Source organism: Pelobates fuscus, chromosome 10, assembly GCF_036172605.1.
Source record: "Pelobates fuscus isolate aPelFus1 chromosome 10, aPelFus1.pri, whole genome shotgun sequence".
Taxonomy (NCBI): Eukaryota; Metazoa; Chordata; class Amphibia; order Anura; family Pelobatidae; genus Pelobates; species Pelobates fuscus.
The window spans coordinates 53,322,553-53,336,806 of record NC_086326.1 but is presented as its reverse complement, the minus strand read 5'-3'; the positions used below and the strand labels follow the sequence as shown (position 1 = coordinate 53,336,806).

At 39.0% G+C, this 14,254-nt stretch overlaps 1 protein-coding gene across 1 annotated transcript in view; it reads left to right on the top strand.

The window, feature by feature from the left end:
- The window catches only part of EDRF1 (erythroid differentiation regulatory factor 1), a 129,005-nt gene that overhangs the window by 63,211 nt on the left and 51,540 nt on the right, over positions 1-14,254 (top strand). The window contains exons 7-11 of the mRNA XM_063435076.1: positions 3,909-4,030; positions 5,562-5,673; positions 10,121-10,268; positions 11,475-11,583; positions 14,019-14,130. Coding sequence (XP_063291146.1) covers positions 3,909-4,030; positions 5,562-5,673; positions 10,121-10,268; positions 11,475-11,583; positions 14,019-14,130 — 603 coding nt within the window. The remainder of the gene's footprint in view (positions 1-3,908; positions 4,031-5,561; positions 5,674-10,120; positions 10,269-11,474; positions 11,584-14,018; positions 14,131-14,254) is intronic.

Here is a 14,254-nt window from a genome sequence, read left to right as displayed (position 1 = left end):
CTCCTGAGTATGCGTCGAATTTCCTTGCGAATGGCCGCTATCTTGGATGCGGGGAGGCGTAGAACTCCCGATTTGGAGTCTATCTCGAACCCGAGGAACTGGACTATCTGTGATGGTGTCAATGCTGATTTTTCTCTGTTCACTACAAATCCTAGCGATTCCAGAAAATGCATGGTAAATCTCGTCTGAGATTGAATTCTGGATTTTGATTCGCAGAAGATCAACAGATCGTCCAGGTAGATGAGGCAACGTGTGCCCCTTCCTCTCAGATGTGCCATGACTGGTTTGAGGAGTTTCGTAAAACACCATGGAGCCGAGCTGAGTCCGAATGGGAGACATGTGAATTGACACGGGCGGCCCTTCCAGATGAACCGGAGGAAGGGACGACTCTCTCTTGCCATGGGGACCGACAGGTATGCGTCTTTTAAGTCTAGACGTGTGAACCAGTCGTGTTCGTTCAATAGGTCCCTCAGGAGGTGAATACCCTCCATTTTGAAATGGCGATAAGCCACAAATCCATTGAGTTCTCGTAGGTTGATAACTGGACGATAGTCTCCCGTCTTTCTCCTGACTACGAACATGTTGCTGAAGTAACCTTGGTCGTCTGCGGCGAATTCCACCGCTCCTTTCGCGAACAGGGCTCTTATCTCCGTGTCTATGATGCGTATCTGATTCTCGGACGCCCGTATGGGTCGTGGTCGTCTGGTCTGGTATGGTGTCTGGGTGAATTCTATCACATATCCTCGTACGGTCTGAAGGATCCATGCGTCTGTGGAGATGTGTTCCCATTCCTGTTTAAAAAGGGACAGCTTGCCAGCAGTTAAACCAGAATGACCTAACGGAAGACAGTTCGTGCTCACCTGAGTTGAATCGTCCCCGTCCTCTGTTCCGAGTGCCTCTGGTACGGAAGGATCCCCGTGTGAATGTGGCTCTTGTCGATGGGAAGAACTGTTGAGCTGCGTATGGACGGCTGGGGCCTGATGGCCAGAAGCGGCTGGTGGCCCGACCCCTCTGCCGACCAGCCCTGCCAAAATTGGGATTGCGATCGTGGACCGACGGAATCGGATGGCACCCCCTCGTGCCCCCCCACCCACCCCTCAGTACACTGGGACTAATAAGAGACCTGGTGGTCCCGCGCGATTGCGGTAAAAATGCCGCGAACCGCGCAAGACCAACAGGCAGAAATACCAGAGAAAACTGAATTCAGATAGGGGAGAACAGCGGAATGACAAAAAGCATATAAACTTATATTAGGTTTAGAGGGAAAGGGTAAGGGGAAAGCAGAATAAAAGGGGGGCAAAATACACAGTATAGTGGCCAAATAAATTAAAGGGGCCACAAGATAAATAGCATTGCATAAATCGAAATTAGTAGAGAGCTAATACTCTGACCTGTGTCTTGGCTGGAAGCAGCAAAGAAAGAGGAAGTCATGTGACATACAAGTCTTTATATATGGTTATGCAGACTGTTCTGATTGGTTTAAAGTTTGATGATTGACTTGTGCTGCTGTAAGCATGAGTAAAGAAAGTCATGCAAAATATGAAGCCTCCTGTCATGTAATAAAATTACATTGCAGGGTTAACTCCACCTCTAGTGGCTGTCTACTGGACAGCCACTAGAGGGCACTTCCTGGTTTCTAGCACAGGATACCTGTGCTAGAGCGTCGCTGGACGTCCTCACGCTGTATGAGCGTTGCTCATTTCCCCATAGGAAAGCATTGAAATGCATTTTCAATGCTTTCCAATGGGGAGCGCTAATGCGCATGCGCGGCATTGCCGCACATGCGCATTAGATCTCCCCGGCCGGTGGGCGGGATCAGTCTCGCCCACCGGCCGACGCAATCAGAGGAAGAAGCAGCAACGTGGGACATCGTCGCTGCCTCTGGTAAGTTACTGAAGGGGTATTTACCCCTTCAGCAACCGGGGATTGGGGGGTGGGAGGGAGAAGGGACCTGCAGTGCCAGGAAAATGGATTGTTTTCCTGGCACTGGAGTTTCCCTTTAAACATATGTTTTAGTTGCTGTAGACATGACTGAAGGAGACAAAAAGCCCAAAATGCACAGATTAAAAATATTGTAAGTATAGATCTGGCCGAGATTCACTGGGGAATATACTTCACACCAGTTCGTGAGACAGAGCCTTAAAGCGGCCATCAAAGTGTAGGCTTTACAGTTGATGGATACAGATAATGTAACTGGACAAACACAGTTTTAGTTATTATTTGGTCCTCTGTCTTAATTGTATACATAATGTAACCTGAAGCTTGTAGGGGTTTTCTAGCTGTTTACTGATATATTTTTTTAGGTATTGGTCTGAAAACAATGGAAAATGTTCATCAAAGTATTCTTAAAAGTGACAGTTAAATTCATTATTTTGATCGTATTTATTAAAATGTCTTTCTTTATAGTAAGTACCTCTAGCTTTTTCATAGCTTTCTATTTCAGAAGACTGCCAAATTATAGTGGTGGGAAAATGACAACTGGAACAGAAAACCTTTCGGTCAGAAAAAAATGGCAGTATATAAACAAAATAGCTGTCACCAAAAACAGAAATACTATTACTAAATGACCGATGGAGGGATATTTATCAAAGTTCTGAAAAGGGACTGTTCGATTTCATCATAGTTTTAACTTTATTTAAGTGATGGCTTTCTTTATAGTAAATTCCACCAATAATTGGAGATATTTCCATTTTACCAGAAAACTGCTAAATCTACAGTGAAAATAGATGGAAAAATTCCTAGATCTCTTACTTCTCTGAAAAAAATGGCGTATATTAAAAAAAATAAAAATAAAATATGGTTTGGGCACAAAAAAGCAACAGATGAAAATTCTGACATATTTAAAGGGACACTCCACTGCCTATATATAAGATAAAATGCGCACATGTTTTTATTAGGGAAATATCTACTGACGTGTTATAAATATATATACTTCAGTAGTAGATGTTCGCCCCAATGAAAACATGCAGGCATTATATTATGCATTTTTTCATTGGAGTTGCATCTAAAAACAGCTTGAAAAAGCTGCAGATCTCTTTTGCAAGCCCTCCTCTTATAACCCAACCCAGATTTTCTGTGACTGTCCAATCAGACTTTCCAATGCAGCTCAATGAGCAGTCTTTGCAAAACATGCTCTGGGGGATCGCCTGCCCGAGTTTAGCTCCACTGAGCAAAACTACCAGGAATTAAAAGGACCTGTTGTCTGATTGAGAACCGGGGATCTAAAAAGGTTAATTGATAAGTGTCATTTCCTACTGAAATTTGCACTGTTTGTAAAATAAAAACACTCTTCACACATAAACCGTTTCGGCAAGTTAACACGCTTTAGAGGTCTCTGGAGTATCCCTTTAATTAATGATGCCAATAATTTAACTTAAACAATAGCTGTGAAAGTGCCAGATAAACTTCTCTCGTTGTTTCTAGCCTTTTATGACTTTATTTGAACAGCCCTACTGTAGAACACTGTGTAATCATACCTAAAGACTGTAACCTGGGAGCTATTGCAGCATAAGTAGAATAATTCCAGACTTGTGTCAACCAAATCTCCTATGCTTGCGCTTTTCACAGGGAAGTGTGTCCTCCCATCTAGTGGGGCAAGTGGCCTCAGCCGACAATGAACAGAGCCTCCCCACTTTGTTTAATGGCAGGGAGGCTAGTCAGGTATGGACTATATAGGGTAATCAAGAAAACCCATAACACCCCCAAGAAATCATGCTAACATGGACACCAAATGGACATATGTAATCAATCACAGTAGTTCTAGTTCATCTATTCTGTTTCACTTTTATTTCCTCCAAATCATATTTGATTTATTGTATTGTCTTGTCTGATAATTTGTTTTTCTTTTTGACTGTACTGTTCATCTTTAAATTTTTTTTTTTTTTACTTTTTTCCTTCTGTATTTTAAGGGTCTTAAAAATGATTTTGTTAGGAATATTCTGTGGACCTTTGAAGATATCCACATGTTAGTGGGCTCCAACATGCCTATATTTGGAGGTGGACGATATCCTGCTGTAAGCCTGCGTCTCAGGTGAGCTAGTTAAACATGGCAAAACACATTGTACAAATGTATTCGCATTTAACTGTTAATGTTGGATAATTTAGCTCCATTTATTGTGATTGCGTGTTCTGATATAATTTTGTAGCACCTAAAGGTTCACTTGTGGTTTTGCACTAGAAAGCTAAAATTGGCTGTCAAAGATGAAAGATCTGTGTACATTTTTTTTCTTTTTCAGTAAAGTTGAATAAAATGCTTCAATCTAAAATATTAAAGGAACACTATAGTGTCAGGCATCCAAATATGTATTCTTGACCCTACAGTGTTAAAATCACTATTGGGTACCTGGCACCCCCTTCTCCAAAGCTGTAAAACTCACCTTTTTCCAGTGCAGCACGGGTCTGCTGATGCTGAGCTTTTCGGAATTGACCCACTTCCTTGGCTGAGATTTTTGGAATTGACAATCTTCCAGTGATTTCCTATAGGGTGGATTGGCTAGGATAGTCAATTCTGATTGTCAATGCATCTCTATGGGGAGTGTTCAGCATCTCCATGCATAGTGTGGTGACACTCTACCGCAGTGCGGCATTTTGTGCAGCACTGACTCAGGAAGCACCTCTAGTGGCTGTCTGAGTGACTGTGTAGGAATGGTAGCAATGTAAACACTGCATTTTCTTTGAAAATACTGTGTTTACATGAAAATACCTGCAGTGACTGACTGCACTCACCAGAACAACTGCATAAAGCTATAGTTGTTCTGGTGACTATAGTGTCCCTTTCATAATGCAGGCTTAAAAATTAAAGACCTTGTGAAATCTCGAATCTCGAAGATCTGGTAAAAGACAGACTTTGATAGGTTTTTGAGCTCTACACTTAGATAGGAAGCATATGAAAAGGCGATTTCCAGTTCTCCATGAAAGAAAACCTGGAAACCATTCTAGATACTGTAAAAGTTGGGGGAGCACATTATCCCCCTACAACCCGGCCCTATAATATCTTGATAGTTTGAATATGCAGTAATAAACTCTATTACGCCTCCAAAATGTGGCAAAGGGTGTAGTTCAGAAAGGTAGGGAAGAAAAACGTTGAGTCAGGGTGAGGGTAAGAGAAGACAGAACACAAAGCTGTATGAATCTTGCAATAGCTATGTAATCTTTGGATGCATGCTCCCATAAATGTCTTGATGCAGACATTCTTACTCCCCCAGCTGTTTCCTTCACGTGGTTCTTTCACTGAACTCCGTAAAAATTGTGAAAGGAAAAACAAAGTTGGCAATGTTTCTATTAGAAATAAATACATTCCAGAGTTGACACTCAAGAGCCACTGCACCTAGAGGGCCTTTAACAGTCCTTCAACACTTCTGCAATGGAAGGTTTAAAAATAATGTCTTGGATGGGTAAATAAATACCCCAAGCTCCCTAACCAACACAGCACACTACCGTGGTTAGTGTCAGGAGTGCCCTGGTGTCCCTCTATTGTTTTTGATTTTATCTTACTTTTTATCTTACCTTTAATTATTATTTATTTTTTTTAATATTTGTATTTTTTTTTTTTTTTATGTAAGGGATAACAATAAACCAATCAATGTACTCACTGGAATTGATTATTGGTTGGACAATCTGATCTGTAATGTTCCTGAACTTGTCATGTGTTTTCATGTGAACGGAATTGTTCAGGTATGTTTTCTTCTTATTTTTTTAAATTAAAATTCTGTAAATCTATCCTGTTCTACATTGTTTTAACCTCTCAAACACCCTGGAGCAATCAGGGGTAGGCAACCTTCGACCCTCCAGATGCTGTGGACTACATCTCCTCTGATGGTTTGCCAGCTTAATGGCTCCAAGAGCATTATGGGAGATGTAGTCTGCACTACCCCTTGCTAGTGGTTCCAGAGGAAATTCTTGAATTATATATTATTGTTAAATACAAATTGAATTAGCTACACTTTTATCCAAACACATAAAGACTGGTTTTAGAAGTAGTATTTCAGACACCAGCAAGCAAAAAAGTCACTAAGCATTTCTAGATACAGCATTGCATTTGTATCACAGTCCTAATTCATATGTAATTTAATGTATATTTAGCATTTTTTTTTCCAAGACAAGAGCACAAAAGATTAGTCTTTACACTTTCAGGGTTATTCACTAAACAAAAACTTTTGAGGTCTGGTTAGGGATTTTAAAATGTTAGACTTTTCAACTTAATTATATTTCAGTTTTATTATTGTTATTATAAATAAAAATGTGGTATTCTCTGATCATTAGCTGACAATTCCTAGTTTTAGTAACTGTCTGTTTAAAGACACTAAGTGCAGCAAATTAGAAGCTTATTGTAGTGGTTATGGTAAAAGCTGCACAGCTAGCATTGGGTTACAGGTGTCAACTACGTGATAGTTTGGGAATTTACAGCCTGATGGAGTCAATGGACTTCAAAGGTGCACAATCATCTGATGTACTGCTTTCTTTAAAAATGAAAAGTTCCCAAATTATGCAAATTGTTTGTAAGAGTTATACTCCAGTACATTAAGTTATGATTGAAAAATGTCCTCTAACTCTAATCTGTTAAATGATATCACTGATGTTTAACCCCTTAAGGACTGAGCCAAATGTACATGTTGTAAACAAAACGTAAACAAAACCTGGCATTTGCGCTATATGTCTGTCCAACCGTAATTCACCTCTTTCATATTAAATGCACCCCCCCCCTTATTATATATCATTTTATTCAGGGGAAATAGTGCTTTCATTTAATATAAAATATTTAGCTATGAAACATAATTTAATATGAAAAAATGGGAGAAAATAAGAAATGTTGTTGTTTTTTTAGTTCTACATGACATTTTAACTGTCAATGTCATAATACTGTTTGCTTTTACTGCAATAAAATACACATATTTGTATTCAGCAAAGTCTCACGTGTAAAACAGTACCCCCTATGTACAGGTTTTATGGTGTTTTGGGAAGTTACAGGGTCAAATATAGCACGTTACATTTGAAATTGAAATTCGCCAGATTGGTTACGTTGCCTTTGGGACTGTATAGTAGCCCAGGAATAAAATTTACACCCATAATGGCATACCATTTGCAATAGTAGACAACCCAAGGTATTGCAAATGGGGTATGTCCAGTCTTTTTTAGTAGCCATTTGGTCACATACACTGGCCAAAGTTAGCGTTAGTATTTGTTTGTGTGTGCAAAATGCAAAAAACTTTGTCTACTATTGCAAATGGTACGCCATCATAGGGGTAATTTTCATTCTTGGGCTACCATAGGGTCTCAAAGGCAACGTAACCAATCTAGCGAATTTTAATGTGAAAAAAATGAAACACAAGCCTTATATTTGACGCTGTAACTTTTGAAAACACCATAAAACCTGTACATGAAGGGGTACTGTTGTACTCGGGAGACTTTGCTGAACACAAATATCTGTGTTTCAAAACAGTAAGAAGTATTGCAGCAATAATATCGTCCGTGTAAGTGCTGTTTATGCGTGAAAAATTAAAAAAACTTCACTTTTACTGGTGATATCCTCGTTGTAATACATTTTACTGTTTTGAAACACTAATATTTGTGTTCAGCGAAGTCTCCCGAGTAGAACAGTACCCCCCATGTACAGGTTTTATGGTGTCTTGGAAAGTTATAGGGTTAAATATAGTGCTAGCAAATTAAATTCCCTATACTTTCGGCATGGGTTGTCAGGCAGGTCCTGCTAATTGTAATTAATTAAGATACCTAATTATGTAAAAATATGACATAAATATATGTGTAAAAATAATATATGTATATATATATATATATATACGTGTGTGTGTGTATGTGTATATATATATATATATATATATATTATACACAGATAATTTTTTAAAAATATTTTTATATATAGATATATACGTATATATTTATGTATATAGATATATATTATTTTGTTCTATGTGTATTTTGATATAATTAAGATACCTAATTATGTAAAAATATGACATAAATATATGTGTAAAAATAATGTGTGTGTATATATATACGTATGTATATATATATACACACATAATTTGTTTTAAATATTTTATTTATATATATATATATATATTGATATATACGTATATATTTATGTATATAGATATATATATTATTTTGTTCTATGTGTATTTTGATATAAATATATATATATATATATATATATTAATAGTAAAATACACCTAGACAGTGTATGTGTGTGTATGTATATGTGTGTATATATATATATATATATGATCTAAGTATATAATTATATATTTTTTTTTACACTGATTAACTTTTTTTTTTTAATTTGATTTCAGCCAGCAGGGGGACTAACTGTCATTACAGTTAGTCCCCCTGCTGGCAATGCCTGAGCCAGCTAACCCGGCCATGTGTTTGTGAGGTCCTCGCAAGGACCTCACTCTCATATGGCCGGGAAGCCCCCCAGGAGGAAGCATGTGCTGCGGGGCGGTTCCCTGGGAGTCCCCCCAACCGCAATTGCCGGCAACCGGGTAAGTAACAAAAGACCGGAGGGCGTACTATTACGCCCAGCAGCGTTTAGAGCCGTTTAAAATAGGGCGTAATAGTACGCCCTCCGGTCTTAAAGGGTTAATTGTGAGATATCAATATCCATATCTTGAGAGATACACACACTGATCAGCCACAACATTAAAACCACCTGCTTAATGGCATGTCTCCACAAGACCCCTGAAAGTGTCCTGCGGTATCAGATCCTTTAAGTCCAGCAAGTTGGTGCCTCCTTGGATCGGATTTGTTGTTCCAGCACATCCCACAGATGCTCATTTGGATTGAGATCTGAGGAAATTGGAGGCCAAGGCAACACCTTCAACTCTCTTTCATGTCCGTCCAATCCTTCCTGAACAATTGTAGCAGTGTGGTGGGGTGCATTCTTCTGCTTAAAGAGGCCATTGCTATCAGGGAACACCATTGCCATGAAGGGGTTATGTTGTCTGCAGCAATCTCTAGGTAGGTTATACATGTCAATGTAGCATCCACATGAATGCCAGAACCCAAGGTTTCCCAGCAGAACATTGCCGAGAGTATAACACAGCCTCGGCCGGTCTGCCTTTTTCCCATAGTGCATGGTGCTGTCAACTCTTCCACAGGTAAACAAAGCACATACACCTGGCTATCCACCTGATCTTAAAGAAAACATGATTCATCAGACCTGGCAAAGCTGAAGCTCACATCCTCATTTAAAGCACTTTTGTTGGTGGACAGCGTCATCATGGGCACTCTGACTGGTCCCATACCTTTCTTCCAGAAATTTGAGCTACAGTAGCTGTTGTTTGTGATTGTGTGATTGGGCCAGACGGGCTAGCCTTTGCTCCCCACGTGCATCATTGAGCCTTGGGTGCCCATGAGTCTAGCGTTAGTTCACCGGTTGTCCTACTGTAAACCACTTTTGGTAGGTACTAAACCCTGCATACCGGGAACACCCCACAAGACTTGCTGTTTTGGAGATGATCTGACCAAGTCGTCTAGCCATCACTATTTGGCCCTTGTCAATGTCACTCAGCTATTTGGCCCTTGTCAATGTCACTCAAATCTTTTCGCTTGCCCATTTTTCCTGCTTCCAACACATGAAATCCAAGAACTGTCTGTTTAATTGCTGCCTAATATTTCCCACCCCTTGACAATTGTAACACTATAATCAATGCTGTTCACTTCACCTGTCAGTGGTGAATGTTGTGGCTGATCAATGTATATGTATGTAAGTATGTATCATTGATATAAAATATGCCCTGTATCAATTTGTGTTTGTCTATATTCTGTATAAATAGCAACGTTCTGTTTTCCTAAATTGTAAAGCACTCCCTATCAGGGGGCTCTTTCACTTTTTTATTGGTCTGTGTATGTTGTACTGTACTTTTCCTCAACTGTACAGAACTTTGGAATATGTAGATGATTTAGAAATGCCAGAAATCATAATAATATATTCTGTACATATATAGATATATTTTGTATGATCTTCATTAAAACAATAGTCTCTTGATCTTAATGTCAAGAGAGGTATTAAGCAAGCATAAATCAGTGCTTCCAGGCGCAGAGAAGGGATAAAACTATTTTACTGTGATTATGAAAATAATTTTGTTACTTGTTTTTGCAGAAATATGAGATGATCAAAACCGAAGATATTCCAAATCTAGACAATTCCAACTTTTCTACCAAAGTGATCAAAGACATTGCCCAGAATATTTTGTCATTTTTGAAGTCAAATTGCACTAAAGAAGGTCACACCTACTGGCTGTTCAAAGGTTAGTGTAAAACTTCACTTCAGGCACCCACATGTTTGGTGCAATGTGTAGGAAACTTTATTATTATTTTTTTTTTTATTACTTTTCCACTATAAGCCCATAAGTTCTTCTGGTTTATGTCTCTGTCTCTGTGCAGTGATTCCCTTTTTGCTGCAAAAATAACCTATACTTGAAGTCATGTTTTAGAATTTTTAGGGTTGTAGTTGGGCTGAGCTGTTAAGGGAAACTCCAGTGCCAGGAAAACAATCCGTTTTCCTGGCACTGGAGGGTCCCTCTCCCTCCCACCCCCCAATCCCCAGTTACACAAATGTTTCAATACGCATCAATCAAAACCACTTCTGTTGGTGCCGTTGTTTTGCACAGCAAAAAGTAGGTTAAGAATAAAAACTGATATTTTTAGCTGTGTAATGTTGCATAGTGACAAGATGGTAACCTCCGTACACATTAACAATAGCACCCATTAAGTCCTAGTATGCCCATTCAAGGGTTTGTGGGTTTCTGAAAGTGTTATGTGGGTTTGGAAATTCTGCACAAGGTCTTTTCTATACAATTACCTGATATTTTGCTCAAGGTATATACTTAAGGTATAACTAACAGAAAATGAACTGGTTATCTACGTGGAATATAGTTTAGGATTTTAAAAAAATTATTATAAAACTTTAGTGTGATAGAGCTCCTGTACTCCAACTAAGTGCCTCCGTCAATTCCCTTCTGACACTGGGAGTTAATCACCAAAGTGATTATAGCCTTTCCTCAAACACTAAATGAGAATTGGTGAAGGAGTACAATAACAAAGTTTGTTGAGACACAACACACACCTTTTATAGGAACAATCGCAACAGGGGGTCATAAAAGGTGAACAATACAAGCCCACCCCAGGGCCTCTGTGTCTGGGGACATAACTGGATCAGGGACCGGATAATGTAATGTAAATGGTATGGAGTCCCGCACCAGTTTGATGGTTGGCGCAGCTTCCTCCATAGTTAACAGTAGCAAAAAATTATTCAACATTTTGAAATGGTGCAAACCCACTTTACCTGGAATCTAATAGGTATATTTAATTTGTAGTAATTCTGAATTTATTATCTCTCCTCTTGGTGCCATAATGTTGTTGTAAAACAAATATCACTAATGAAAACTTCTCACAGTGCTTCTAGTTATTCTTTTACAATATTACCTAAACACTATTTATATGTGCCATTTCAGCCAGCGGAAGTGACATTGTTAAACTTTATGACCTCACAACCCTGTGTGAAGAAACTGAAGATAAATACCAGAATCCTTTCACCATGCCAGTAGCCATCCTTCTTTACAAGTAAGTGATCCCGCAGTGAGTCACACATGAGCCCTTAAATGAGAAAGAGACCAAATTGCGGATAATGGACCACACCTTCCTAAATTCTCTCGCACCCTCCCTTACTCCTCTTTCCCACTTCTCCACTTTCCCACTTCTCCACTCTTCCCCCGTTTATTTTTATCATCTACTATGGGAGGATTACATTTACCTGCATTTATGCTACTTTTAAAGCTAACCGTTTTCAGAATCTTTCTTTCTGGCTGATTCACTACTACAGACTAACTGGTACTTTGCTGTACCACTGTTAATAAAAAACAAACTAAGGATAGGTAAAGATTAACGTGCACTGTGTTTGGAGAGTCAAGGTTACAGGTGTCTTGTACTATAAATGGTTCTGCAGACTTACATTTTGATAGTAATTGACATTTGCTGCCAGAAGGGAAGACAATTGGGTTCCATAGCCCTGCATTAAGTGACCTGTAGACCAGGGGTGCCCAAAAAGTTGATCCAAAGATGTTTTAAAAATAGTTTCCATGATGCTTTGTCATACTCTAGGCATTCTAAAGGCATGTAAAGTATCAAGGGAGTTGTAGTGGATCCACCTGTGGAACTACCTTTTTGGCACCCATGCTGTTGACTATATGTACTGCAATAGGTCCTGTATCTGTACACAGAGCATTATTTTTCATGCCAAGCACCTCTTGTCATTAAATATTTTAAAGGACCACTAAAGTCTCCCGAGCCACTTTATCTCAGACCCCGACATTTAAAGCCTTTAAAAGTTAAACAATGCCATTTTGCCAAAACAGCAAGGTTTACCTTTAAGCATTAACCCCTTAAGGACCAAACTTCTGGAATAAAAGGGAATCATGACATGTCACACACGTCATGTGTCCTTAAGGGGTTAAACACCCCTCAGCCATTGGACTCGTTTCCGCAACAACGACCGAGTAAACTAAGTTATCTGACATTGCTGGCCCTGTATGAAAGCATTGACTCATTCCTTTCTTATGGGGAAGCCTGGATGTGAGCGTGTCTGGTCCCCATTGTAGAGAAGGCCATTGCACATGTCAGGTCCCCATTGTAGAGAAGGCCATGCTTCTTCAATGACGTTGTGAGAGGTATGCTGGAAAATGTAAGTAAAATCGCTTTAATTTTTTTTTTTTTTTTGGCACATGAGGTTGTGCCTCTATAACTAGGGCCAAGGTCACTTAAGCATTAGGAATCCATAGAACAGAAACCAAAAATAGTTACCTGACCTCAATCCCAAATCCCAATGCACATTTAAATAACTGGAGGTATTTTAGTATCACTCCAATGAGCATTTAATTGTAAGCTCACCTGCCACGTCAAGGCAAACCTCTGAGGTTTCAAACACTGTCTGACCCAAGGTGCATGTATATGGCGGTTTGATCCTTTCATATACTAAAGGTAGAGATTCATTCTTCTGGTTATTTTTTGGGGCCTTGACATTGCAAGAGACATTTAAATGGACATTGGATTGATACATCAAATAATTTAAATGTGCACAGGGATTTGGGAAAGAGTGCAGGTAACCTTTTTGGTTTCCGTTCTATGTATTTGGACAGATAAAATATCTTTGCTACTTCCCAAGAGTACTGGGAGTTTAGGAGCAGGACTTCATTTTGTGTGTTTGCATTAGGAATACAGGCTTGTATTCCTAACACTTTAGTGTTCCTTTAATTGGAGGTGACTGTATCATTTAACCATATAGAATTGTTCTAATTATCTGGAGACTCCTTTATTTGTTAGTACCAATGTGCATTCTATTGTTTGTGTAGGTTCTGTGCCTTCCAGCATGACAATCTCTTCAGTTGTGTGGTGTATTACCACTTCTGTGCAATGCTTCTGATCCTAACTTACTAAACACCCACCTAGTATGATCCGTTTTAATCGCTGCATCACATTTATTTGTGCTGCATTAGTCATGTAGATGAGCAGTATCCAATTTATCTGATTGAATAAAAGGGGAAATTAATCTGTATTACGGTGCCTGGTCTCTCGGTGAGACATTAAAAGAGCCTCTGTGGTATAATTAACTGCTTATGAGCCTCGTAATTAAAACCCATCTCTCAAGCCCTTTTCTACTGATAAAACTAATATCAATAAAAGCCTTTAACAGCTTGACTTTTTTTTAAATTTGTTTTTGTTTTTTTGTATTCTGCGTCCATTTCACAGATTTCTCCAGAGTGATTGTATACAATTGTTGATCCCCCCGGCATTGTCTTTTGCAAATTAATGTATTAAATATTTATCATGATTTATTAACGCTGTAAAACCTATATTGCCACAGTGAAACTCTGGAATAGACTCTGGTGTGCAGAAGTGACCCAGTTTGTCTCAGCTGAATGCCTCTATGAAACCAGATGATATTAAAAGTGTAATTATGTGACACATTTATCCTGGTGTTTTTTTTTGTCTTGTCTCTTTAGAGTAGCATGTAATATGATGATGAAGAAAAACCAAAATCGTAAGCACTATGGAACCATTCGAACCTTATTATTAAATTGCTTGAAGCTGGTGGATAAAGGGAGGCACCCACAAGTAAGAAATTAAACCCTGCACCTTTTTGTTTTAATGCTTTGCTGGCTTTTTTCCCCCAGCACTTTTTTAAAGGGACACTCTAGTAACAGAACCTCTACTCTGCAGGCATGGTGTTGAAAACACG